We start from the raw sequence: 27,444 nt of genomic DNA on the forward strand, positions 1-27,444 counted from the left end.
AAAACAGTGGTGCAAAAATTACACTCATTAAAGCATTAAAAGAGCACGAAGCGAGAAACTATTTAATGTTTTTTTTTCCTTTGGAAGCAGAGGAGGAATGAAAAAAAATGGGAAGAGGAGGAGGGGGGGTGTTATACTGTGTGTCGGGCCGGTGCAAGCGCGTCTGAGCAGCCGTTAAATTAACGGGAGAACGAGAGTGAAACGAAGGGACGGTTTGTGATTTAAAACGAGATTACAGGACGTAATGTACCAAGATCACTCTGGGCCGGGTGCAGATTAATCATCGCAGGCTGCTGATTTCTTCAGACAGGTCGCTGTTGCCGTTTTGTAGGCTAAAAACCAACAGTGAAATTAAATGAAATTATTTATTGTGTGTGTGTGTACGCACGTGGGGAAGCGCGTGGATGCTTTTTTTTAAAAAGAAAAAAACATCCTTCAGCGTAAAAGCACGGCGAGAAGAAGAAGAGGAAGGAGCTTCTGTGGAAGGAAAAAGGAAATTATCTTGTTATTCCAAATCTATTTTTTTAGAAGAATTACAAAATAAAACAATCTGAATTTTTAATTTTAAGACTCCAAAGCTATTATTTTTTAAAATTGAATCGTAATATATACATTTGTTTTAAATCAGACTGAGCAACTAATAACTGAGCGACAGGAAATGAGAGAGAAGAGGATAGAAAAATCCTTTTTTAGCCATTTATTTAAATTTCTATGAACTATTTACAAATAATAGGAAGGTAGACATTGAGGGAAAAGGCATAAGCAGAGAAAGGAGCAACGTACATGTTCGGAGGAGGTAACACATCTTCAACAATACCATCATTGTTATCATCATCACCATCATCCATAATAATAATAACGATAGAAACGGATCTTTGGAATGTAAATAAAATAACATCAATTTAAAAAAACAAAAAAAAAGAGAAACATTTCAGAATAAAATATCTAAAAGTGGCACAAGGCGACAGAACAGACGAGGGAGGAAGTGTGCGCGCATTTCATGTGCGGAGGAGACAAAGAAGGGAAAGATAGAAAAATAAATGGACACATTCAGACATGCAATAAAAGGTTTCTTAGTTTTCTGAACGTCCCTGGCCAGAGCTTATAATTAAATTACTTTTTTTTTCTTTTTTTTAATTTTCCACAGACAAGAAATGAATAGCGCTTTTTTTGTATTGCAGGTAATAATAATTATTATTATAATAAGTCGTCACACAGTTTTCAAAAAAAAAAAAAAGGAAAAAATATATATAAAAGCTCGTGAAGTCACTTCATTAAACGAGCAGGAAATAAGATAAAAAATAAAATAAAACTATATATCAGTACAACTGAGGTAATAGGTAGTACATTGTATAGTGCTGCGTTTAAATGTGTTCTCTTGTTGCTTTGGATATCAGTGTCCTCTGTTTAGGCAGCTTCAGAAACCCTGTTTCAGTGGAAATAAACGCCATGATGGAACCCTGTCAGTCTGTTTTCCCTGTATACAACATCACAACATGAACAATCCACGGACCACAGACACGCTCCTTGTCGTTCTCAGCAACAACAGCATATCATTATCATCATCATTATTATTATTATTTTTTACAATCAACACTGAATTCAAAAAAATAATTAAAATTTAAAAAGCTATATTTTGTCATAAAACAAAAAGAGAAAGAGTTATAACTGTGACAGCAAGGCTGCTGTCAGTTTGGATCATAGTGGAGGTTATATTTGATGTTAGAGTACTATAAGGACCGAGCATGTGTGTGTGTGTGTGTGTGAATACTTCTCTTTGACGAAACGTCATTTATTACACGTGTGTGTGTGTGTACATTTGTGTGTGTGTGTGTGTGTGTGTGCGTGGGGTGGCAGTGTGAGGGGTAGAGTGGTTAAAGGGAGGTAGGGAGGGGTGGCAGGGTGGTAAAGGGGGCGAGGGGTAATGGGCAGAGCCGCGGTTCACCCCTTTTGCTTTGTACCCGCAGAGTAAACATGACAAATGGGGCCCGAGTTTGGCATGATTAAAGATGAAAACGAGGATCCATCTTCAACAAAAAAAAAAGAAAAAAAAGAAAAAAAAAGGAAAAAAGAAGGAAAGAAAACCACACGCACGCGGGCACATTATCCTCAAGCCTACCGTCGTATGGAGAGAGAGAGAGAGAGAGAGAGAGAGAGAGAGAGAGAGAGAGAGAGAGGGAGGATGGGGATAAAAGCAAAGAAGCGGCCGTGCCGTCATTGTCTCAGTTCCTTCAGTCTCCTTCGTCGCCTACTTTTGGTTCATTTCATATATTTTTTTTTATGAATGAATCCCCCCCCCTCCACCCCCCCCCCTCCCACGTCATATTATAGTGTGTGTAACATCAGCATAGATCAGGGCCGAGCAGGCGGCATTCACATCCCCTTCTCCTTCCCTCCACAACGAAGAGGCGTTATTCCGCTCCAACGTGCAGGCTCCTGTGGGTACAAGCGTGGCTGCTGCTGCCGCTGCTGCCGCTTCGGCGTTCAGTTAAAAAGAGAGAATGAGACAAAAAAAAACAAAAAGAAAAAAAAAGAGCCATGAACCGGGCTATAGTGGTCCGGTGCGGTTCTGAGAGCCGCTCAGAGCTTGGGATGAGTTTGTGTTGTTTGTCCCGGAGCGGACCTTGGTGTTTGGTAGCTTGTGGTCCTTCTTCCATTTCATCCTCCGGTTCTGGAACCAGATCTTGATCTGCCTCTCTGACAGGCAGAGCGTGTGGGCGATCTCCACCCTGCGCCTGCGCGTCAGGTACCGGTTGTAGTGGAACTCCTTTTCGAGCTCCAGGACCTGCTGGCGCGTGTAGGCCGTCCGCGAGCGTTTGGGCTCACCCCCCGTGTAGTTTGAACTCACTGCGGGAGAACAATGGACAGAGATGATCACCGCAACGTATACATAATATACATAACAACACCTATCATAACAATAATAATAATAATACTGGATCAGCTGCTTTCAGATCTGCATCAGTGCATCATCAGTAGAAAAAGCTGCTTTCAGATCTGCATCAGTGCATCATCAGTAGAAAAAAAGCAGACATAATGTGCTGATCCAACGTAAATAGACGCGTTGCATCGATTTATTTTCAGTGTGCAGTCGAGGCTTGTCTTGTGCAAACCGTCAGAGCGCGAGAGAACAAACACGTTACGAAACGAGGAGAAATACAGGCACGAGCACCGCGGCTGGACCTCCTGTGATAGAACACAAAATGGCTGTAACCTTGGCAGACCCTTCAGGGGCTGCACTCCTCCATTTATCCTACGACAAATCCTTTACACCCCCCCCTCCTCCTCAACCATCGCCACCAGCAGCAGCTGGACCACCGTGCGCATTCAAATGCAGCCGGACTCGTTTATTTTTACGCTTTCCGTTTGTGATTTTTCTCACTGAACACATGTTGTCAGGTGTCATTTTAAAGGCCCTGCGGCGGGGTGAATCCTTTCCCAGCAGAAGAGGCTGTGCCTTGACGCTGTTGTCCAAATGTTGTGATTTGAGAGCCGCGCTTAAGATGTTGAAAGAGCCGCTGCTGCTGCTGCTGCGTTTGCGCACAAGGAAAATATGAATACATTTAAAAAAAAAGAAAAAAAAAAGAAAAGCAGCTTCCTTTCTTTCCTTGCAGCGAGTTTTACGCTCGCATGCTACGGTGCAAGAAAAAAAAAAAAGAAGCATGGAAGCATTATCTGTTTTGCATAAACTGGTTTGAGAATAAAGGTGGCGGTGTGGGGGTGTTGTAGGGTAGGGGTGGAGGGGGTGCAGCAGCCACACGACGGCACTGAATGGCAGGCTGGGTAATGATTCAACAAATCCTTCATAAAAAAAAAAAAGCAAAGGAAAAGGAAAAACTACAACAGCAACCAAACATGCCACGATGGGATCTCCTAAGACATGACAGCTAAAATAAATCCGCGAACACAAAGAAATAGTTCTTCTCACCGAGTAAACATCCTGATGAAGTCAAAGCTTTGCGGTGACTTTGCAAAAGTGGCATTTCTTTCTTTCTTTTTTTTTTTGGTCAGCGCGCAAACCGTGCGCTCCGGTTATCTGGATACGCAAAAAGGCAGCAAGTCTATTATAACAGCAGAGAGGAGCCATAATAGACTGGGAGCTATTCGCTTTTACATTAGTGTTTTACGGTCGGCTCCATAAACATGAATATTTCAGCTGCCATAAAACTTTCCCTCCCCTGGAACAACGAGTGGGGAAGGAAAGGCTCGACAGAGTAAAGTACACCGTTTATACAACCCGACCACTTAAAATCAAATTACCAAAACATAAAAGCTAACTTATGGGCTCGGTCGGAGTTGTCATAAGGCGAGGAATTAGAGCAGACGAGCCTGAGATCGGACTTCAAAAGGCACCTCAGCGGAGAGGTGTAATAAAAATTTATGGAGGGTGTAATTATATTGGCCCTGCAAACACACGATCGTAAATCTTGACCCAAGGGCTACTCTTCTACTTCTAACAGAAAACAGGGAGGGGAAGCCGTAGATTCTGACGGTGGACACCAAGCTGACTGCCACGGCGAGAGAGAGAGAGGGAGAGAGAGAGAGAGAGAAAGAGGGAGAGAGAGAGAAGTTTGCATGCAGCACTTACCGATGTTTACATGGACTTTCTTCATCCACGGGTAAACTACGGGGTCCTTGCGATTGCTCGCTGGGGAAGAAGTGCTTTGGTTGTGGGGCGTTTGGCCGCAAGACGGAGGCGGAGGCGGGCTTGGTGTCACCGAGTCGCAGCGGTGGCTCTGCTCCGGGATTGGGGTGGTCTGCAGTACGGACGGGGGGAGGACGTGACCCCGAGGGGACATCACCACCGAGGCGGGTTGCCCCGCGCGTTGGCACGGCGTGTACGGTGGTTCGGCGGCTCGCTGCTGCTGTGGCTGCTGCTGCTGCTGCTGCTGCTGTTGTTGGTGGTGGTGTGGGTGGTGTTGATGGTGGTGGTAGACAGAGTCCGGTTGAAAGGCAGCGGGCTCCTGCCTCTGGGAGCTGTAATAGTCCGGAGAGTGGCTGGGCAGATAGTCGCTCTGTGAGTACTCCTCGCACGGTGGGAACTTGGGGTCCACATAGTTGGAGTTGATCAAATAGGAGCTCATGGCCATTAATTTCAGTCTTTTTGTGGAATTGCACCTACTCGGAAAATATATAACTAAAATTTATATCTCATCCCTTTACTCTTCGGTTATTCCTGTTCCGTTGAACCCTCCTACTTTTCTGTCAAGTGAACAAAGTTAAGAAGCCACGTGACGGAAGCCGGCCAATGGCGCGCCTCCAGGACGGACCCCGGATAAGGAAATGGGATTAAGCATATACACGGCCCCCTCGCACGCGCATCATCATATGGCCTCAGTTTGTGGGCATTCACGGTCTTCCAGCACTCGCCCCTGCTCCCTCCCCGTCCCTCTTCTCCTCTCCTCCCTCTCTAGAAAGTCTCTCATGCCGCATGTCGGCACGCATGCCGTCCTAAGCAGGCAGAGAATCACAACAATAACAAAAAGCGCGTCTCCAAATACCAGCTTTGACGCGCGCGCACGCACGCACGCACACACACACACACACACACACCCACACACACACACACACACACACACACAGGAGCAACAGAGTACAGTACACATGACAAGTTATTGCAAACGAACCCTTTCCCCTCCCGTTAACGCGTCTGGCTGCAACTTCAAAAAAAAAAAAGAAAAAGAAAAAGAAAGAAAGAAAAAAAGACGCAGCAGAAAGAAAGAAAGAAAGCGCTCGGGGGGATTTAAAGTGGCGCCTGCACCACCCTCTGTGTATATATTTGGGTGTGTGTAAAGACGTGCTTGCCAAAGATTTTTCCTTCTTTTTTTTATGTGTGTGTGTGTGTGTGTGCTTTTTTTTTAAATCGCTAATAGGGAGAGGGAGAGTGGCCTGGCCTGGCTGCTGCGCCGCCACCCAGCAGCAGCACCGTGTCAGAGATAAATCTAGCTTGTTTAGGATCGATAGAAAATTCATCAACTAATTCAGGTTACACGGCCTCCTAAATCACCAGCAGACCTTTGCATTAGGAACGAGAATCCAGCACCGTCCCCCCCTGTTTCTTTTAAAAAACAGTGTTGCGCAAAAAATCCACATTTAACTCCCCACAGCCACCTCCACCTTCACCTCCACCAATAACACCACCCCCCAGTGCATGGTAATTCAGCGTCAGCCGGGGTCGCCCTACGCCTTGCATGAATAAACAGGATTTATTTCACTTCCATTTTTCGATATTAACATCACTGGCATAACAAGTCCACATGCTCCTCTTCCATCCAGCCCGTGCAGGGGGCTGCTTTTTGCCCTTGAGCTGTGCGTAACAGAGCAGAGATACACAGCTCTTTGTTTTTCCTCCTGGAGAGAATTCATCTCTCCAAGGCGCTCACTCCCCTCTCCTGCTGCCACTTCTCTTACTGTTAGAAAACAGACACAGGATGTGGACTTTAACCTGTGCCAGGACAGCACAGAAACTGCTCCGAGAAACTAAAGAATAACAATCGACAGAATCATCCCCGAATAAATCATTTACAGTGAATCCATTTCATTCCACCAAACTCAACCTGCTTGCTGCATTTTTTTATGCATCGAAATAAGTCACAGGAAATCGTAAACAAGATGCTGCAAACACTGCGCTGATAGAACAGAATATAACTGCAATCAAACTGAGCCTGATGTGCACTTTCTGTACTGTTATCAGGCACTAAAGGTGCACACACACACACACACACACACAAGATGATGGAGATATCCAACACACACACACACACACACACACAAGATGATGGAGATATCCAACTCCTTTGTTTCGAGAAAATTGACCGTCTCTAAATCGAAACCTTAGCCCCCGCGCGCGCACACACACACGCGCGCACGCGCGAGCACACCCAACCCCCCCAATCCTCCTTCCTAGATGAACAGTAAAGTCGACCGTATCATTTTTCAACAAGACAAATAATAAATAAAAAAGAATCCAATCCAACCTGGAGTTGGCCTTTTAGAACTGTAATGATCGAACAAAACAAAAACATGTATAAAAGTTCAGCTCACACACACACACAGAGCAGATCACCAATAAAAGTGTTGAATCAAATAAACCTGATTCTCCACATAAAGTCAGATCTAAAGATCCGTGATGAATAAAGTGCTGGAACAGCAGCTGAAGGCCTCTCCTCCTGGCGTCGGATCCATCGCTGCCGTCGTGTATAAATCCACTATATACTCCCCTAGAAGCGAATTTGTGATTGTTTTAATCATGTGTACACAAATCCGGATCTACAGGGTAGATATAGAAGACAGCGGCTCTCTGGAGAGGCGCACGGTTATACCGTCCATGGACTTTTATTGCTTTCATAAAGTCCCTGTCGAAGCCACACACACACACACACACACACACACACACACTGGAATATTTCTATCCATCTGTACAGTCTCTGACCCCTGACCTCCTCACTGCTGGTGGGGGTCTGGAAAATGAAGTTATAATGCTGTTACACTTCCTGTAAGTCGAGGGCGACGAATGAAGGAGCTAACCCGGCAAATAAAACAAGGAGGTAAAATAAAAGAAGCGATTTGTTTTGCTTGTGTGCTGTGATGGAAGTGTGGAGGAGAGAAAAGGGGGGACATGTGTGCTGGAAACCGTGTCACAGAGCCTTTAAAATAATGTTTTTCTATGCAGGATTAAATGAAAAAATCAAAATAGACGTTGGAAATAAAAATAAAGGCCTTTTTTATTTGTGTGCACTGAATTAACAAATGTTTATCGATATTTTTAGGATGTTGCAATCAAAATAAATCGCACAAGCTACTTTATATCCATGGACTTGTGAGTTCTGATGTAAAATGATATTATTTTTGATCCGTTCTGAGCTCAGATCATGTTATTTTACCGTGACGAGGAGATCAGGCCTCTGTCAGTGACAGAGATTTGTATACATCCAGTTTTATTCCTTCTCTAATTTCTCACTCCGTTTTCAAAACGAAATGTTTCACTCAAAAATCAAAACGTTCCACAAAGCTTTCCATCCGCGTAACAAGCGCGCAGAAGTGAAGTAAAAGTACAGCTGTAATTACCCAAAAGAGAAAGGAAAAAAAAAAAGAAAAGAAAATCTTGGCAGCTCCAACCGTGGACCGTTCTAACAGAATGAACAGAATTTAATGAAAGAAAAGACAAATAGCTTGGCGCGGGAAACACGGCCCTATCAAGAAAAAAATGTTCTGACTGAAGAATGGATGGACCAATGAATAAATGAATAAATGTCCTTCACTTTGGTAAATGACTCGCAGTCTGTCTCCAAAACTCTGATTTAACTGAATTAAAAAGTGATCTGACCTGCACTCTGTAATTATCCTTTCTTTCTTTTTCTCTCTTTCCTGTCTGTCTATCTATCTATCTATCTATCTATCTATCTATCTATCTATCTATACGTTTGTGCGCTTTTACGCACAAACACAAAGGTTTTCTATCTCTCTGAACAAATACAATTAATTAAAGTCAGCAAAACAAAATAAGAAAATGCAAAAATCTAAAAATGCTTTTTACATCATATTTTAGTGTGCATCATATCACGCTGATATGGGTATAAAACAGATCATTTACGCGCCAAATTTAGATGAAATTCATATAAACACACAAGAAGAGCGGTGTGTTTTTTCCTGCTATATTTCCATGTGATTTCTATCTGCTCCTCTGCTGCTCCCACATTGATTTTGTGACACTGACACTCCCTCCCCGCTGCAGGCAATATTGCTGTTCTCTGTTTCCTCCAAAAGTTGCTCATACATCACCAGAGAGGACAACAAAAGCGGAGGGAGAGGCTGCAGACAACCTGCTTCTAAACTGCTTACTGATTTTTTAAATTTTTTATTTCGTTCTCTTTATTTCTTTTTTTCATTTCACCTTCGTTTATTTCCACCATAATCCACTCTTAGGCCTCTATTCTATTCTATTCTATTCTATTCTATTCTATTCTATTCTGCGCAGGTGTGGGCGTCTATCTGTCACCTTGACCTCCCGCTTTGCTGCGGGTCATCTCAGGTATCGATCAAGGTGTGTTGAGTCTGACTGCGGCACTTCCCTTCCCCTCTGTCAAGTTTGTCAGCAGCAGCCATTCAGTCCAACGGGAGCCTTTTGTTTCCGGCTGCAGGTAGAGGTCAATGTGCAAAACCCGAAAATCCACAAAAAACTCAAGAGATATTTAAAGAGAAACACCTCATGGATGTGTGTGTTTGTGTGTGTGTGTGTGTGTTTGCACACACGGAGTAATGTATTAATAATAAAGAAGGCCTCTTTAAAAGATGTCCGCTAACAAAAAAAATGCGCAAAACAAACAGAATCTTTGGTTATTTAAATATTATAAATCCTAACCTGTCAGGGAGCTGAGGACCACTTTACGAGCTGAGACACCCCTCCTGAAAAACCAGACTGTCTTGTTTTCAAAACCACACACACGCAGTCAAGAGTTAAAAATCAAAATAGGCTTTCAGTCTGCTGTAACATTAACACACACACACACACACACACACACACGCACAGAGGATGACATACAGCGGGATGCGTCGAGTGGAAAAGGTCAGAGGATCTGGATTTAAACACGTGACTTTTTATTGCGGGTCAATTCCGTTTACAGCTCAAACACCAACAAGCTCAAACAGTTAACTTCCCGGAGGTTGAAAGGTTTTTTTTTTTTTTTTTACTTCTTGTTTGGAAGGAGGAGGTGAAATAAAAAGCAATAAAATATTCAGAGAGCGGAAGAGAGCAGGGCTGAATAAATAACTTTTAAAGTCCCCCCCCTCCTTCAATTTACGACCTTTCTAACAAGTTTGTCCCATCACAGGCTCGACACACACTCAGTTGTTGTTGGCAAAGCTGAGAAAAAAGTGCTCCGTTTCCACTAGAAAATGGGATTAAACCTTTTGACTAAAATGGATGAATTTAAAGAAGCATTAAGGTAAGACTCGGATGTTTCATGGAGCTTAAATGAAGTGATTTATCTAACAGGAAGCCGCGCGTAAAAATCTAAAACAAGAACATTAAATTAGATTTTTTATTTTTTTAACCTGAAAGATTTTAAATTAAAAAAAAGGCACTCCTGGTTTAGTTCAGGCCTTAGCTTGTGTAAAGAGAAATGAACATATTGAAGGGTTAAACGGCGTCTTTATCTGAGGCGACCGGACTTGTCAATGTTCTGAAATATTACCGAGGTGAAAAAGCTACAGGGACAACGGCGAAGAAGAGAAATGTGTTTTTTCTTCCTTTGTGCACTTTGAAAAATACATCGAGCTCCGTTCCTCTGCGCATTGTCATGCAAAGTATCAGACAGAGGGAGAGAAAAAAATGAAGCTGTGCAGAGGCCTGTCCCTGCGAGAGGACAGCGTGAGGCTGGAAAAGGTGTTTCTGGGTTATCTGTTGTGCGGAAGTTGGAAACTCGGCTCGGATTGTAAATTAATATTTATAAATAAATAATTAATTTCACATTGCTGGAGGCAGGACGAGCAGCCTGCGGCGTGTCAGGTCAGACTGGAGGAATACAAACAGCAGGGAGGAAATAAAAGAAATGATGCAGGAGCTGCAAATTAATTCTTATTTTTTTGCGCCAAATCTGAGAATGAAACTGTCATCGGACACACTAATTCTGCTGTTGCACAATGACATCTCTGCTTTTTTTTATGGCTGGGGATAATTATAGGAAATTACAAACGGGTTAAAAAAAAAAGAAGAAGAGCGCAGCTCTGCACAAATCTACCGCATATTCGTTGTTGACGGTAAATGGACATAAACACCCAAATTAACTGGTGGCATATTTGAGCTGGTCGGTGGTGAACACAGATCGAGTGTATCTGTGTGTATCTGTGTTTGTGTGTGTGTGTGTGTAGCTGCAGCATGATGGAGGAGCACAAAGAATCAAAACTGCTCCCTGCAGAATCAGGCTGCATTTGATTCCAACGGCCGTCTTACAATCAAAGAAACAAGCAGCACATTAGCAATCAGCAGAGGAAAATAAACAGCCGAGACCGCCGAGGCTTTTCTTACAGTCTCACCATGTGCTCTCTGAAAAAAAGAGAGAAACCACACATCTGGATGCAAACTGATAAAAAAAGAAACGCAGCAAAAGCTTGGGCTGACTCACAAAAACTTACTTCATTCACTTTTCTTTTTTCTTTTTTCTCCGGGAGGACATTTAGACCACACGTGGGACTTTACCAGCAGATCTGGATCATTTTTTTTTATAAACAGAACAGACACAAAAACTCCGCTCCTGGATTTTTTAAGACACAAACAAACTCCTTCTGATTTAAATAATCTGCAGATGATTGTAGAATTTAAAGCTAGAGAGGGAGAAAGTTGTCCAGCGTGACCTTTAACCTTCCACTGGCCACGACCTCGCCTTCACCCTCGGCACCATATACTGTGTTAGCGTGTGTGTGTGTGTGTGTGTGGTTGGGGGATGCATTGGCCTGAAGGGGTCAATAATCTATCTATCTATCTATCTATCTATCTATCTATCTATCTATCTATCGGCGTTTGTGCACTTTGTGCACTTTTACGCACGGCTGATTATCTATCTGATGTTATTGACTCATATTTGCACCAATAATTATACTCCCTGCTTGGCTGCAGCAAAACCAAAACAAACAAAAAATAAAAACATTAAATTACGCCACAATGTCTGGAGTGCACACTGACGTCACGCAGCCCCAACGAGTGGCTTAATGAGGCTAACCAATTAAAGCAGCATGGCATACAGTTGAGACAGCGAAGGAAATGGAGCCTCGCAAAGAGAAAGCACGCCGTTCAAATATAGCCACGGCGTGACGTGCATAGCCTATAATCGATTGGAAATATGAATCGGTAAAGTCATGAGGTCTTGGAAAGAGAGGAGGAAGAAGAAGAGGAGGAAGAGGAGGGAGGGGAGTTCTGCGGCAGCTCCTGCAACACGTGGTCTTCCTCTTCCTCCCAGCATGGGCAAAGCACCTGCCACACACACACACACACACACACACACACTGCGAGCGAGGAAAGCTGGCGCGCGCACACACACACACACACACAAGCACGTACACACTCATGCAAATGAGGCAGCTTCCTCTTCTACAAGGCGATTTCTATTTTTTGTGTACTCACTCCTCTGTAGCTCTTGGGTCTCCCTCTCCTTCCCCGCGTCGTCGTCACGTCCATTTTTTTCTCTCCTCTTATCATTTTTTGAATATGTTTTCTTCTCCTTTACACCTCCAACACACCGGCAGCTGTTCCACTCTTTTTCTCCAGATAGAGAAGCCTCACCTCTCTCTCTCTCTCTCTGTCTATCTCTCTCTCTCTTCTTCCGACGCCACAGGTTTTTTTGACCTCTTCGGGATTCTTCGTGATATCTTAAAAAAAAAAAAAAAAAAAAAGTCGCTGTCATTTCCGCGGACAGCCCCCCTCCAAGCTCACGTGCACGCTCGGCAGAATACACGCGCGCGCACACACACACACACACTCCGGTCTCCGGTTAACGGGCTCTGTATCCGAACCGAATCACTCGGCGTGTAAAAATAAACGGTACAGTCAGAGGTGATAATCCAAGCAGAACAAATCAACGCGTCACAGTAACGCTGCGAAAACACCAATACCACCACCGCGCGCTCCGTGCGTAAAAGACCCGACCCGAACTGCCGCTACACGCCCGGAGGAAACCTCCCACACACACCACGCACACATCACCGGTGGCCGTTCCCCGTGTTTCCCCGGTGTTACAGCGAGCGGTTTGGGGGCTGAGGGAGATCGAGCAGGGCTGCTGTGGGAGACTGTGGGCTCTTTAAGGCATTAAGTGTTGTGAGTGTGAGTGTGTGTGTGTCTGTGTGTGAGTGTGTGTGGACTCAAGTTTTCAAATTAATCTGCCAGTTTGGCACACTCTTTGTTTAACGGGCGAGGCGTGTCACCCCGCGTCCCCGGTACACATTTTAATATTGGTGAGACGCGCTGACCTCCCGTTCACCCCGAGCACAGCCGAGCCCCCCTCCCTCTCTCTCCCTCTCTCTCTTTCTCTTCCTCCCTCATCCCCCCTCCCTTTTCCACACCCTTTCTTTCTGCCATTTCCACCTCTCTCTCTCTCTCTCTCTCTCTCTCTCTCTCTCTCTCCGTCATACTAAATTGAGTTGGAGTCATTACTTTGAAGAAAAATGGTCAGTAGATGTGAAGGAGGGGAAAAGGAGGGTGGGGGGTCTTTCTCTCTCTCACAGATTTTTCTTTTCTTCCAGGATCATTTCTCCTTTTTTGCCTTTTGTTGTATAAGTATAAATGGAGCGGCTTGCGCGCGCTGACATGTGAACCCACCAGCACCATCACTCCAGAGCGCGTGAATTTGTCTATCTCAGCTTAGCTCCTATAAACAAACGTTTTTTAGCGCGCTGAGCGGGCGCGTGGAGCTCAAGACACACACTGAGGTATCAGGTGGATGTGTGTGTTGATGTTGCTCCGTGTCCACACTCCTCTCCTCACTGTATCACGTCCATCATATTTAACGTGTTTTGTTTACATCGTGGGTTTGGAGAAGCTTTTACGCACGGATAAAGTGATATCCAGAGAGGCCGTGCACGCGCAAAAGCTTATGGATTATTAAAACCCCTTACGTTTGACAGGCGCGCGCGCAACCTAAATTGAATTCATTTGGTGAACTCGGGATGAACCTTTGGAGAAAGACGGAATCTGTAACGTCGTTATTCACCCATTACCTTTTTGGGGATGTGAGGGGAGGTGGTGGGTGAGTAACAAGAGCAGGCCAGCGTGTTTACGTCAATAAGCGGATTATTTATTTACTGAATTATCATTTTGCTGCTCTGCTGCGACCAATTTCCCCTCCTCCACCCACCAACCACCACCACCAACATAAACCAAAGAGCATATAGCTGCAACAATATGTGTCCTTAAGAGCTGAGATGAAACGAGTGTTTGTTGGTCACATGCTTCAGGTTCTGTGTCAGAAATATACCTTAATAATAATAATAATAATAATAATAATAATAATAATAATAATAATAATAATAATATAGCTCACATTTTAAAAACAATATCTATTATTTTTGGTCAATTTTAGAAAAAGAAATGCAAAGAGAGAGAGAGAGCATGCAAAGATGCAAAGAGAAAAAAAAAAGAAAAGGTTTCAGGCTCATTCTTCACAGCCAGAAAAGTAAACAGTCATCTCGCGGTGGAAAAGATCAGATAAGGAGAGTCATATTTTATGGATGGTGCGCGAAGATAAGCGTTTATGTCTGACAGGGTCTGAAGAGAGGAAGAGCTCTGCTTTGCTAAACTCCCACTTAAAAATAGTTTGGGGGTATATAAATAACTGTTGGCTCCAAGCATGAAACCACCACTTTACACCCACTAAACACACAGACATGGCTCTAGTAACGCGCGTGTATTGTTTCCTATGAGATATATATTCATAATAAACATGATGATACATCATGTAAGGTTGTATTCTTGCATTTGAGACAAACACGTTTATAGGTTTAAGGTTTTATGAACCATTGTGTATAGTTTGGGTGTTGGGATGTGTCAATAAATGCTAGACTGCTTCTTTAATAGTCAAACGTGTGTATGAATATCTGTTGCTGATATGATGAAATACAATTTTATAACTGTGTTAAAGTGAGAAAAAAAGTTCCTTTTTATTATTATTATTATGTTGTCTTTTGTTTTATTTGTTTGAGGCACAGTGCTCCAGCTCATGGTACAATTGTATTTAATAATTACATTTCCTACATCTTCCTTCTTTCCTATGTATTAAATCATGTTTAATGATAATAATCATCATCATCTTTGAAAGGAAGGGGACTCCATATGAAATTCAAATGTGTGAACAAAGCCGCACACCTGCACTCCCCCACCCCCCCACCATCCACCTCCATGTCACCGAATACCTTCCGCCCTCCCACCACCACCTTCAACCCCTCCATTTTTCCTGTCTTTCTCCCCCCCTCCACCTCCACCTCTCCCCTTCATCTCTGTACATTGCGGCGTCAGGAGGAGCTTTTCTTTTTTTCTTTTTTTTTTTTTTTTTTTGCTTTTGTTACCGGGGAAGGGAAGGTCAGGCCTTCACCTCTCCTTTGCCTCCTGCTATCATTTCTCTCATCTGTCCCCCTCCCTACCTCTGCTCCTCTTACTCCCCCCCCCTCCTCCCCTTTTTTTTTTTGCCTTTGACATACAGCAATTGGTCTGCTGGAGTGCGAGTGAGTGAGGAGCGGAGAGGCGAGGGCGGAACTCACGCACGACGGTGAACTTTTGACCCTTCAACTCCGTGAACCCTGTGCTACAGGGCTTTGGCTGGAAGCTCGGACATCCACAGCCAGGCTTGTTTCTCCTGATAATAACCCTGAGTTTCTCTCGCTCCTCCGCATTGCCTCAGGCAGGAAGGCCGAGGGCGAAAAGGAAAAAAGAGAGAAACAGAGACAGCTGCTTAGCTTTTAGTTGTTGAAAGTTGGCCTCTGAGTTGAGCCTGTTGCTCCTGCGCGTTAGCTGCGCCTTGTTTCGGCACCGTGGATCCACAGCGCCTCCTCAGAGCGGCGCGTTTGATCCTCCTCCGCGCGCCGTACACTGAAGACACACTTGTACAGTCTCCATTAATCACAGCGCGGAGACGTGGACGCCTCTGACAGCTGTGTATTTTAACAGTGAGGGGGGGAGGTGGTTGCAGGTTATCGTCGGTTAGGATTCAAAAAGGACGGGGGGGCGCGTGCTCGGGAGGGAAAGGGTTCAGGAGCGGAGTGGGGCTCGCGGGGAGCTCGCGCGGGGCTTGCGCCTCCTTCGTCGTCCTGGTCTGAAGCGAGCTCTGGTGGCGGCGGGAGAGAGCTGCATTCAGGGGGGACGGTAAATCCTCCGGCACACACACACTGAAGCCATGGCGAGGGAAATAAAGTAGAATGCGGATTTTAAAGAGTTATTCATTTAAGTTTGAGGCGGGAAAAACATTTTAAAAAGTAGTAGTAGTAGTGATAATAATTGTATTATTATTTAGCAGTGTATTAAGTGTTTCTCTGTTGCTTCTATAGCAGCCTATAGGCCTGCTGTGAACAGCAGTGTGTGACGCAGTTGTAAATTGTACAAACAGGCACGTCTATAACATCCTTTATTCAACATATTTCCCCACAGCTATACGTCTCTAATCTCACTAACGCCCTGCTGAGTTTACATATGAATAACTTATTATTTTTAAAATCAACTTTAGGTCTAAATAATCTCTCTGTTCCGCCGTGTTGCATTGACCGTGGCACAAAGTGAAACAAATAAACACAGTACCCGCCCATGACCTGGCCAACTTTAAATATTTGCAAGGTTATCGGCTTGTCATAACCCATCGCCAAAGCAAACAAAAAAGCTATTCTGGTCTTATCCTAGGCTTTATTCCCACTCTCACGAAGCGGAGCTGATAAAGCTCTTTTTATTGACTGCAAGCACTTTGAAAATAATAAGCCAGATAAAGGCTCGTTTCCAGCTTATTTCAAGCATTCGGTGTTGATTCACCGTGAACACGGTGCACTTTATTTGGCATATACGTGTGTTACCATTTATTAAAATAAATCGATTCTAAATATAGGCCTGTATTTCAGCGCAGATAACATCAAGACATTTATCTCATAATTAATGACCATCTCTGGTGATTGGTTTAGCTGAACCGCGTGTGTTTACTCAGACTACAAATGTGGAAGTTTTCAGTTTGTCTGAGGTAAACTTCCCTCCCTGCTCACCACCCGGAAATGGGGGACACTGACAGATCAATAAAAGCAGCCAGTTGTTAAATCCTTTCCTCTGTGTTGTTGGAGTAAACACACACACGCATGGGTGAGAGGTGGAGGTGAAGGTGGGGGGTGGTGGTGTAAAGCTTTCCTCTCTCTCTCTCCCACCCCCCCGCATTGCGCCTGCGCGCCACTCTCCTGGTTTGCAGTGCGTTGGCTCGAGCCTGTCTGCTGACCTCGCGGTGACTCCTACTCGTGCATTATTCATGACGCGTGGCCGCGCGGTTCACCCCTATCAGTATGCAGGAGACATTAAGGCCTCGCAAATGCCGATTTAAACGTAAAGCAATCACGGGAGATGCTTGCGACGGGAGAAAAGGGGAGGAAAATCAGAGGCAGGAGTGTGTGTGTGTGTGCGTGTGTGTGATTGGATTGCAGGGGACGGGGAATAGGTTATTTGCTCTTTTAAATAGACTAGGCTTCCCAATATCCCCCCCGTCTATACCTCCAATGCACAAAATGGACTTCTGTGTGAATATAAATACGCAGCAAATAGCCCAAATTTAAGACAATTGCCCAACAACAGCCAAATTGGGGGCTGAAAACAGCATCAGAAGTGTTACACACGGGTGGTTTCTGTAAAACACACACACAGGATCTTCCCATGCCCGGGTCATTCACCTCTCTCTCATTCTCAGCTCTCTCATGCCCTGCCAATAAACCCACCAAACACAACAGAACACACCCCACTTACTCCCACACGTACACAAAGCCAGCGACTCTCTCACACACACACACACACACAGACAGACAAACACACCTTTGCAAGGCAATGAAAAAAACAAAAAGGGCCCAGTCGCATGAGTTACTCACCCCACTCATCATCACCAACACAGAGACTGTAAAGCCAAAGTCAGCGCCCTGTGACAGCCTCGACAGGTTCAAAGGAGCAGCAAGCCCGTACACATAATACACATAATACACATAATGCTGAGGAGAAGCGGCTCTGCAGGCTGGAGCTGCCCTGTGTACATAAACGGGAAACAGATGACACACACACACACACACACACAGCAAAAAAAAAAAAAGACACACACACAAAGGAGCCCATACAGAGCTGCTGCTGCGCCTTCCCATGTCACAGCCCCTCTCACTTCTCCCGACAAGAAAAGGAACTACATTTGTGTCACGCGTGTCATGTCCAGTCCCTGTGTGTGTGTGTGTGTGTGTGTGTGTGTGTGTGTGTGTGTGTGTGTGTGTGTAAAGAGGCCTGGGACATGTTGGTGGTGGTGGTGGTGCTGGTGGTGATGATGTGGAGCGGGTTCACTGGTCCTGGTGGAGGGTGTTCCTGTATCATCATTAAAAGGAGGAAGTAGATGAAAAATGAAATGGGGGAGTTTTTTTTTTCGACTTCCTGTTTACTGAACTGAAACTTCCTCAAGGACCCACTGACACACACACACAAACACAGACACACACACACACTCACACAAATGTGTATATATGGGCGGGGGGGGGTATCAACCGTTATCTCACACCGGAAAATACAAAATTTCCATTGTCATGCGAGAAAAAAGCTGCACAACATGTAACAAAATATACAAAACTCTATTTGTTGTAATGCGCTCAGGTTATAATTACAGCTGCGGGCCGACCAGGTCAGACTGGAGCTTAATAATTATTCATATATTCACATGTGGAGTGAGTAAACTTCATCTGGAAGCTTCAGGAAAACTGGACGTTCAGTTTTGGAAATGACTTTTCACTGATATTATAATAGTGTGACATATGATAATAACATATGTTAATAGTTAATGTTCCATTTATTATAATTTATAGTCATGTTTTCATTAAATATATAGTCTGGTTAAGGTCTCAGGTTTTTATCATTATTATTATTATTTCAAGAAAAAAAAAGTTCTAAACAATTAATTAAATTAATTTAAATTTTTGCACAGAGTAACACTATTTTTTTCTTTTTTTTCTGTCTTTTTTCGTGTCTGAATAATTTATGGCATCCCGAGCATGACTCTAAATAACATTCTTGTGAAGCTGGTGAAAAATCATTGCGATGGCGGAGGGCAACGCCTGGAATCCCCAGACTGAAAATGCATCGGGGGTGTGGAGGGGGGGTGCTTCGCATGTAAAGTGAACATAATAAATGAGAGTTTGAGAGCAGAGAGAGACTTCCGAAAGCACGAAGCAGGAATCCTCCTCTCTTATTAGCAGAGTGCAGAGGACACCGGATTAACTGTGCGGTCGTAGCGAGGAGAAATACACTCATGCGTGAAGTACTCTATAAATACTGTAAGAGCGGCTTCAGTTCAGATTTACTGGCACTGTGAAAGACGAGAATAATAATAATGAAAATGCTTCTTTAAATAGATTCAAATAATTAATAAAAAAAATCACTAACATTTACTGTGAAAATACAGCAAGGTTTATAGACAAAAAGTTTCTAAAACAAAATTAAATATCCTGTTTGGACCAAAAAAAAAAAAAAGAAAAAAAGAAAAGTGGAGCTACAATAAAAACAATTTTTGAACCACTTCTACAAGTCTTCTTAAGCACTTGGAGGATGTGATTTAGGCCTATAAATTATATTATAGACTATACTGTATTAGATTTTCTGATATTTTGTTATTATTCATTTATCTAACTACTTTGTACAACGGGCCAAAGGTGTGTGTTTATATATATATATATATATAGTATATATATATATATATATATATATATATAGATATATAATATATATATATATATGTCATATGGTGATAATAGGGACATACACACCAGGGGCTGGTTGTTCGCCTGCACACACAACCTTATAACGTTGGTGGTTGGATGTGATCGGTGAGTTAGAGTTGCCTAACGTGTGCTGACTGTACCAAAGTTTAAGACGCCAAACTTACCGCGACCTGCAGCTCTGTCCTGTGGTGTCACGCCAAAACAGAACCCAGGGGACGTGACACCATAAGTAATAGTTCCGGGAGGACGGGAGCAAGTAGGAAGTGGGAGGAGGGGCGTCTGGTTAATTATGTAAACATGTTTATTAATTTATATTTATTTTATTTTTTTTGGTCTTTATTCAGGATAATATGAGTTCGTAAAAATGTGTTCGTGCTGTATGTATTTTACCGGCTCACTTTTTGTAAATATTCATGGTTTATTCTTTTTTATGTAAATATCTAAGAACACCTATTAATGGTTTAATCTATAGTCAACGTGACTAACAAGAATAGTATGAAAGGAAGTCAGATTGTTCAATCGGTTTCCAGAGTTGGAGAGGATTGGTTGGAGCTGGATCGTTGTTGGTAAAGTGTTGTTTAAACAAACTGTTCATAATACATAACACACTTTAAAGCAAATGAATCAAAACATATTTCATTTGCATCGATTGAATTAATCTATGTGTGATTTTTAGTGAGCAACAGCAGACTACCTATTCTTCTGTACGGTCTGGAACCAATCACCTCCCCATATTCTGCGCTCGTGGGCCTCTTCAGGGCGCCATGTTGCGGTTGTGTCTTATCACAAAAGAACAATTATGATTTTGACTGCGTTATTGTGACGTGACTGCTTTGATCGACAGCAGATTGGCTGATAACTACCCGGAGCGGTGACGTCGTATTGATTGAATCTTTAAGAAAAAAAAAGAAAAAAGTTTGAAGTTTGAGCTCGGTGTGTACCGAAATGTGAGCGTCCGCCGTGACACGAGACATTAAACAATTTACATGATGGATCTGAGCAATAAGAGCGTTCGCGAGGGGGAGAGGGGACGGCGCCGCGTGACTGGTAGCCGGGCTGTTTGACAGCTCGAGTCCCGCTTCAGACATCAGAGGGGAAATAGTGTGGAGATGTAGCAAAGATTTACAGGGTCAGACGCTGCGCTGTTAACACCTCCACCTGCTCTGTTATTTCAGTATTAATTCATAACGTCACATCAGGATGGCGCTTTCAGGCTTCATCCACCAATAACGGTGATCTCTGGTGTCTGAATCCGGTTTGAAATAATTGTGTTATTGTTGATTTTTTTAGATGATAAACGAGGTGTCAGCATCAAACATGTTGCTTCAGTGTCTGTTTGCGTGTTATTCCTGATGGTATAATTATTATGAGTTGTACAGTTTATTGTTGTCTTACAGAAGTCCGTTATGTTGTTTGAATGGAGAGTTTGGGTGTCAGCTGACATTAGCACTTCATATTTAATACTCTTCATGAGCAGGCAGCGTGTTGGAACTGCTTCCATTGTTTCTAAATGTACATCTGACTGAAGACTTCTCTTGTCATACAGGATGTTTTTGTGTCACATGGTTCAATTCCTGATTGACAACATGTGATTGGCCAGTGTAACAGACAAACATTTAACAAACCATTGCACTAATACTTGGTTCAGTGGAGACATTTCATAGCCTTTAAAACTGTCAGTAGCTCTTGATGTACAATACGTTTAAGACGACACAAAGGTTTAAATTTAGTCTTTAAATTACGATCTAGAGTTGATTTAGATTGGATGTTTTTTGTTTAAATAGTTTTATGGACGTTTAATCCGTGTGCGATTAACTCTAAAGCTCTGAGCTCTGTGAGAAGTTGGATTTAAATTTGCATGCGTCTCTCAAAAGAAGGAAAAAGAGCTCAAGTTGAGCACGCACACATACTGTGTGTGTGTGTGTGTGTGTGTGTGTGTGTGTGTGTGTGTGTGTGTGTGTGTGTGTGTGCTCTAAAAGCCAAAGCTCTGGTGTAAAATAACCTGCAAGGACTCTGATGGTGAACCTTGGGAATGTTTGTATCCACGACGTTTTTTCACTCACACCCATCCTGCCTGGAAAATACAAGGGCGGGTGGGGGGCGGACAAAGATTTTCTTGTACCCAAGGACGCATATCACTACAGGCTGTGTGTGTATCTCTGTGTGTGTCTTTGTCCATTTACTTCTTGGTTAATGTTAGCACACGCTGGCATTTTTTTTTTCTCCAAGTCTTCACTGAAAGCATTTTTACGCATACGGTGGCCGTGCGTAAAAGTGACAAAACCAATGTTCCCTTCCCAAAAAATGCTCCAATAAAAGCCATCAGGGGTGAAATATGAATACACTTTACACCATGATTGTCATATAGTTTCCCTGTGATTCAAAGAGGGAGAAAACAAATGAGTCAGGGCAGTTTCACAGCTTCAGAAAACACTAAACAACAAACATCATCTGCTGTTGATCAGCCTGACGCACTCCAACAAGTCATTCTTTGGAAATTTAAGAAAGAAGTACGTCTGAAAGTCGTCTTTAAACAGTGTGAATATCATTCTAGCAGACAAAAACCACCACGAGGATATAAACCACATTGAGTTAGCTGCCAGCCACAGCATGCTCTCCTGTGCGCCTGTGCGCCGTCATTACGCACACGCACTAAAAGGCACACATACGCACATATTGAGGGGCCGCACAACAAAAGTACACCCATGCCCGCGTACACAGACGCGGCATCTCTCCCTCTCTCTCTCTGTGTGACGCCACCACCGTCGCGTGGTCCGAACTAGCCACAACAACGAATCTCAAATATCTGAAATACACGGGAGCTTCGCAGCACTCAGCGAGCGCGTTAATACTGCAGCTCTACAGAGTGAGTGAGTGACATGGTAATTACACCACCACCCCCTCGCCCCAACACCACCACCTCCCACCTCTACTTAGCTCCCACTTACAGGCAGCCTTTAAACACTACTTACTGTGCTGTGCGTCCTGGTTCTTTCTCCCAGCGTCCAAGAGCGGCACAGACACGGTGCTCGCCGGGCTCCGCGTGTGAACCGGAGCAGGAACAGCGGCCGGTAGTAGTGGCCTGCTCTCTCTCTCTCTCACACACACACACACACACTCCCTCCCTCTCCCGCTCTGTCTCTACTTTACTGACCCCTTTAGGATCCCCGCGAAGCCGTTAAACCGTCACTTGCTTTCTAGAATGTGAAATATATAGTACATTGTCAACTCCCCAAAACCATAAAACTAACTTTATGGACCCCACGTGACCAGAGGAGAGCCAGTGAGAGGTATCAGTCTGAGGCCAGGCCTGATCTTTACGATCCAACTTGGAGATAAAAACCCTCACCCGTTTGACATGTAAATGTCAAAGCTGCCTTCTTCTTTATAGTTTGGCCCAAAGCAGAAGGGCTTCGCTTTTTAAAAAAATATCTCAACACACATGCACACACAGGAGGCAGGAGATAGCGGTTGTGTCCAGATGAGGCTCGGAGCAGGACCTCGTGTCCCCCTGACAACCTCTCCAACTCATCAGCTCAGAAATAAGGCCGTGTATGAGCAGGGGAAGCTGCAGCAGCATCAGCCGGTGAGTTTAAAAGTTCAGTTGGTTGTTTACAGTTGGAAACCGGGAGAGGGTAACTTAATTTGGCCGGGAGTGGCCTCCGTTAGGACGGAAAAGGGAGGCCGTTTAGAGAAAAGTGACCAATTTGTCCACCGCGGGCAGTTTGTTGTCTTGTCAGACTTGGTCAGCAGAGATGAAAATTGGCCTGTGTGCATCTGTTCTGTGTGTGTGTGTTTGTTTTATGCAGCTTGTTAAGTAATTGGTGAGCATGGCGTTGTGATGCTGTTGAGGTTCAGGAGGTTGTCGCCTTGGAAATGTGGCGTTCAGGGTTGACGTGAGGCCTGGAAAACAGACGACAAGCCTCCGGTTGAAAGTGTTTGGGTTGCTGATGCGCCTTTACGCATGGGGCACGTTTGGTTGTTCCATTTTAAATAATTTGTAAAGAAAAGTGAAAAGTGACAGTCTAAAGAATCTGATTTCAGTAGACCATGTGTAGAAGGTGTCTGAGGTCGTAAATGCACAGAAGAATGCCAGAAAGTGAATTTTCTGCATGGATTGGTCACATGCTTACACCAGGCCCACATACGGCTTAATCCGGATGAAACCACACTTTCCCGGGTTATTTCTCAGCCTAACAGACTTTATGAAATGACACAGTGAGCTCAGAGTTTGGCAGCTGATAGCTGATGTCACGTTCTCATAATGAAATATGCGATTCACTATACATTTACAGATATAGATTGATTTTCTGCACCAGGTTTCCGACCAAGAACTGTGCCCACTGCAGCGCAGGCTAAAGACTTAAAAAAAAAAAAAAAAAAACGTTTGGCTCGTGTTAATGTCGTGGTTTTCAAGCCCAGTTAAGCCATTTGTGCGGCGGTTTGGTACACGAGCAGCAGCTGCTTCAGTCTGTCTGGTTTTGATGAGTATGAGTAACTTTATTGTTGTTGTTTTTTTTTTTTTTTACTCCAAGTTACAAACAAATACAAAAAGCTCATTGGCAGAAAGCTTACAGGCCTCACAGGACGGTAGCCATTTCCTTTTACATCCCTACACACACACATACACATTCATTCATCACACACACACACACACACTCACTCCCACGCATACTGCAACTACAAATAGCCAACTGGTCACATTTAAAAATGTCAATATATATCTATATACATCCTTTCTGAAACATGGATTCAATAATTACAATAATAATAACAATAATATACAGTTACACTTTTTTGTGAATAATAGAGCTATACAACAACATTATGGATGGATACGGAGATGTAGGCAGGTTTGTTTTGAGACAAACACACACACATACACACATACACACCTCCCCTGCTTCCTCAATAAAAATAGGAGCAGATTTGAATGGCAGGTAACTGACAGAGAGATGGAGGGGGCTCGAACTAGAAGGCTATACACGCGTAATTGGCTGTAAATAACTTACAATAAGAGCTCACATGCGAACTTCTCTAGAAAGCACTTTGTCAATTACAAAACATCCACATGAAACGATATTTAGACATTAAACAACAGGTAGGTAGCAAGGTTGTAAGGTAGGATGTAAGGTAGAAACGTATAGTTAGGTAGCATTATTCATCCTTTCCTTATGTGGACTCCTCTCCTCTCTCCTCAGGACAGCTATTTTAAAAACGACGACAACATACAGGAACACTACAAGTTTTGATTTGTTTTATATATATATACACAAGAGCAAGTACCACAGTCATTATTTTTTTCTTACGTTGCCCTAAAACACCAAAAAGACCAACATGCGGAACCAATAAAAAGTGCTGCGCTGCTGTACAGTACTCAGCTGATGATAGGAAGTGTTTTTTAAAATCTAGATTTGGAATCTGCTTGTTTCTTCATCGCCGTCTCCATTTCTTCTGGCTTCTTCTCGTATTCTTTTCTTCAAGTTTTCTTGATTTATTTTTTTATTTTTTCGACTGCTTTGTGTCTCTTTGTCTCCTCCACATGAAGCCTGCGCGTGGTAGTAACCTTTCCGAAAAACAAAACAAAAAAAAGAGATGGACGGAATATTTATTTCTTTTCTTTCAGGTGGGGGAGGGAGATTAATTTCTATGGTTGAAAGGCGCTGCCGCCGGTGGCGAGGCTCATGCTTTTCAGTTTGTTGTCCTTCTTCCACTTCATCCTCCGGTTCTGGAACCAGATCTTGATCTGTCTCTCCGTGAGGCAGAGCGCGTGCGCGATCTCGATCCGTCGCCGCCGCGTGAGGTACCGGTTGAAATGGAACTCTTTCTCCAGCTCGAGGGTCTGGTAGCGGGTGTATGCCGTCCGAGCTCGTTTCCCGTCCGGGCCCGTCATATCTAAAAAGGTTTGGAGCGAACAAAAGGTTAAGGCGAGGAGGTGGGGGCGTGTTTGGATGCACCAACATGCGATCATTTAGAAATGTACACAAACCGCGGGTGGAAAAATACCATGAGCACCTTTTAATGGAGTAAATTACGCACTGATCTGACAGAACCAACATTAACCCTAACCATCACCAACCAAGAATCTTCTCCTCTCTCATGGAGCAGTATTCTTCACCTCCTTCTGGTTTGCTACGTTAGATTTAAGTATATACTAGCTACAGGTGTTTATATGAGTGTGTCCACCCTCTGTGTACCCCCACACACAGACAGAAGGCTGTAGTTTTATCACACCGATCGTGCGTAAAGGCACAACAACAGACGGTAAAACTGGCCCTTTAATCTGACAGCAGTCCTTCTTGACACATTTTTATTTCTGCCGTTTCCACTCCACAGCCTGCGCTAAAAGATTTGCTTTTATTTGTCACATTACTGTTTTCCTTTCTAATCACCCCTCTTCACCATCACCCACTCTATCCCCCCTCTTTTCACTCCTCTTTCTAGCTCGCTTCAGGGTTTTTATTGCCCCGTCCTCTGCCTCACCTCCCTAATAAAGTTCCCACACGTAATAAAGCTTCACTTTTCAAAGGAGCAACAGCCTCCAAAGCCTTCCTGGCCTCTCTCTTTTCTTTTTTCTCCCTCTCTTTCTTTTTTTCTTTTTTCCCACCCGGCTCTGTCTGCGCTCCCTCAGCCTGTTGGGCTTTGCTTGCCCGGCTTGCTTCTCCCCTGACAGATTTATGACGCTTTTGTGGAATTTGCTAAAATAAAAAAAAATAAAAGGAAAAAAAAAAAGGAGGGAGAGAAAAGACAGAGGGGGCAACCATCCGGCGTCTCCTTTAGCTTCTACAGGAGGGAAATGCAAAACGAATTGCACCCTGATGCACTGAGAAAACACGCTAATACATAAGTTCAGCTGGTTAACCAGAGGGAGGCCAGCTGTCCTGTTTAGTTGCTCCCTGATTTCCAGATAAGTAAAATAAATAAATAAATAAATCTACACGCATGACGCACAATAAAACAGACAGTCCGTGCTTCACTGGGAGCTTCAAACTCATCGCTGACTGATTTTCTAAAAAATATTAAATTGACGCAGTGGAAAAAGGCTTAGTGGGGTGCGGACAAAAAAAAAAAAAAAACTAGAAACCGTGGCTAAATGTGTTTCAGCGAATCTCAAGCAACAAATTTACACAACTCGAATCAAAGGAGCAATAAGTCTACAGAAGCTTTAGTGTGGCACAGAGGACCGAGGCTCCCCATGTAGTTTCTACAAGCACTAAACTGTCACCAACCCATGTGTCCAAACATAGAGGCTACAATCTATGGAGGCAGCATTATGAATATTATCTCCCAGGAACTTGTATGACAGCGAGCTATCAAGCTGTAAACACAGAGGCAGCATGTACCATGGCTAATGTGCAGCTTTCTCATCCAGGGGAATATCTGTGGTGCCTGCCCGTCGCTGCCCGTCGTGCTGCCAGCGGCTGATCCCGCCGAGCCGCCCTCCTGCTTCTGCGGGTGCCCGCTCCTGGTCGACGGGTTGCCGCTGTGGCCGGTGTCCCGGTTGTGCTGCATATCCTCGTTGTCTGGCGACGCGTCGTCCAGCTCCGTGAAATGCTGCGCCGTGCCGCCGCCTCCGCCGCCACCGCCGCCGGAGGAAGAGTTGGAGGAGGACAGGTTTGGAGAGCTGAGATTACCGCTTCCTGGTTGCTCCGAGCGGGGAGAGGAGCTCTGTGCGCCCAGTTTGGTGTCTCCACTGCCGGGTGACAGGAGGGAATCTGCCGCTGAGGCGAGGGAGCAGCTGGACGGTTGTCTGAAGCCCCTCTCCGAGACTGAGGAACCGAAGCCCAGGGAGTCCCCGACGACCGAGCCTCCTCCGAAGTGTCCTCCGGGGTTGGCGGTGCCGCTGTTGCCCCCTCCCCGGTTGGTGACGGTCAGGTCCATGCCATTGTAGCTGTAGCCGTAAGAGCCCGTCGCATGGTGCATGGTGGCGGAGGAAGAGTCCCTGTACGTCCCGCCGTTCATTGCGCCGCTGCTGGCTCCATA

The 27,444-nt window shown here is 44.2% G+C and overlaps 2 protein-coding genes and 1 long non-coding RNA gene across 5 annotated transcripts in view; 1 reads left to right on the top strand and 2 right to left on the bottom strand.

The window, feature by feature from the left end:
- Positions 1–658: 658 nt before the first annotated feature.
- hoxb4a (homeobox B4a) lies at positions 659–12,186 on the bottom strand. Its single transcript, XM_019257043.2, has 3 exons — positions 12,119–12,186; positions 4,589–5,451; positions 659–2,847 (listed from the first exon to the last, which is right to left on the bottom strand). The coding sequence occupies exons 2-3, from the start codon at positions 5,088–5,090 to the stop codon at positions 2,549–2,551; spliced, it is 801 nt and encodes a 266-aa protein (XP_019112588.2). The 5' UTR covers positions 5,091–5,451; positions 12,119–12,186; the 3' UTR covers positions 659–2,548.
- The window catches only part of LOC113747076 (uncharacterized), a 35,294-nt gene continuing 16,316 nt past the window's right edge, over positions 8,467–27,444 (top strand). Inside the window, exon 1 of one of the 3 annotated variants that reach the window (XR_003463318.1) lies at positions 8,467–9,944. This is a non-coding gene — a long non-coding RNA (uncharacterized LOC113747076). Of the gene's footprint in view, positions 9,945–20,000; positions 20,028–22,441; positions 23,048–27,444 lie in introns of those variants that run through there. The other 2 variants (XR_003463319.1, XR_003463317.1) reach the window with 2 other exon arrangements.
- hoxb5a (homeobox B5a) overlaps positions 23,941–27,444 on the bottom strand; it is a 3,809-nt gene continuing 305 nt past the window's right edge. Inside the window, exons 1-2 of the mRNA XM_010750985.3 lie at positions 26,805–27,444; positions 23,941–25,356 (exon numbers count right to left, since the gene is read on the bottom strand). The exon at positions 26,805–27,444 is cut by the window's right edge and continues 305 nt beyond it. Coding sequence (XP_010749287.2) covers positions 25,109–25,356; positions 26,805–27,444 — 888 coding nt within the window. The 3' untranslated portion in view covers positions 23,941–25,108. The remainder of the gene's footprint in view (positions 25,357–26,804) is intronic.

Source organism: Larimichthys crocea, chromosome XII (assembly GCF_000972845.2).
Source record: "Larimichthys crocea isolate SSNF chromosome XII, L_crocea_2.0, whole genome shotgun sequence".
NCBI lineage: Eukaryota > Metazoa > Chordata > Actinopteri > Sciaenidae > Larimichthys > Larimichthys crocea.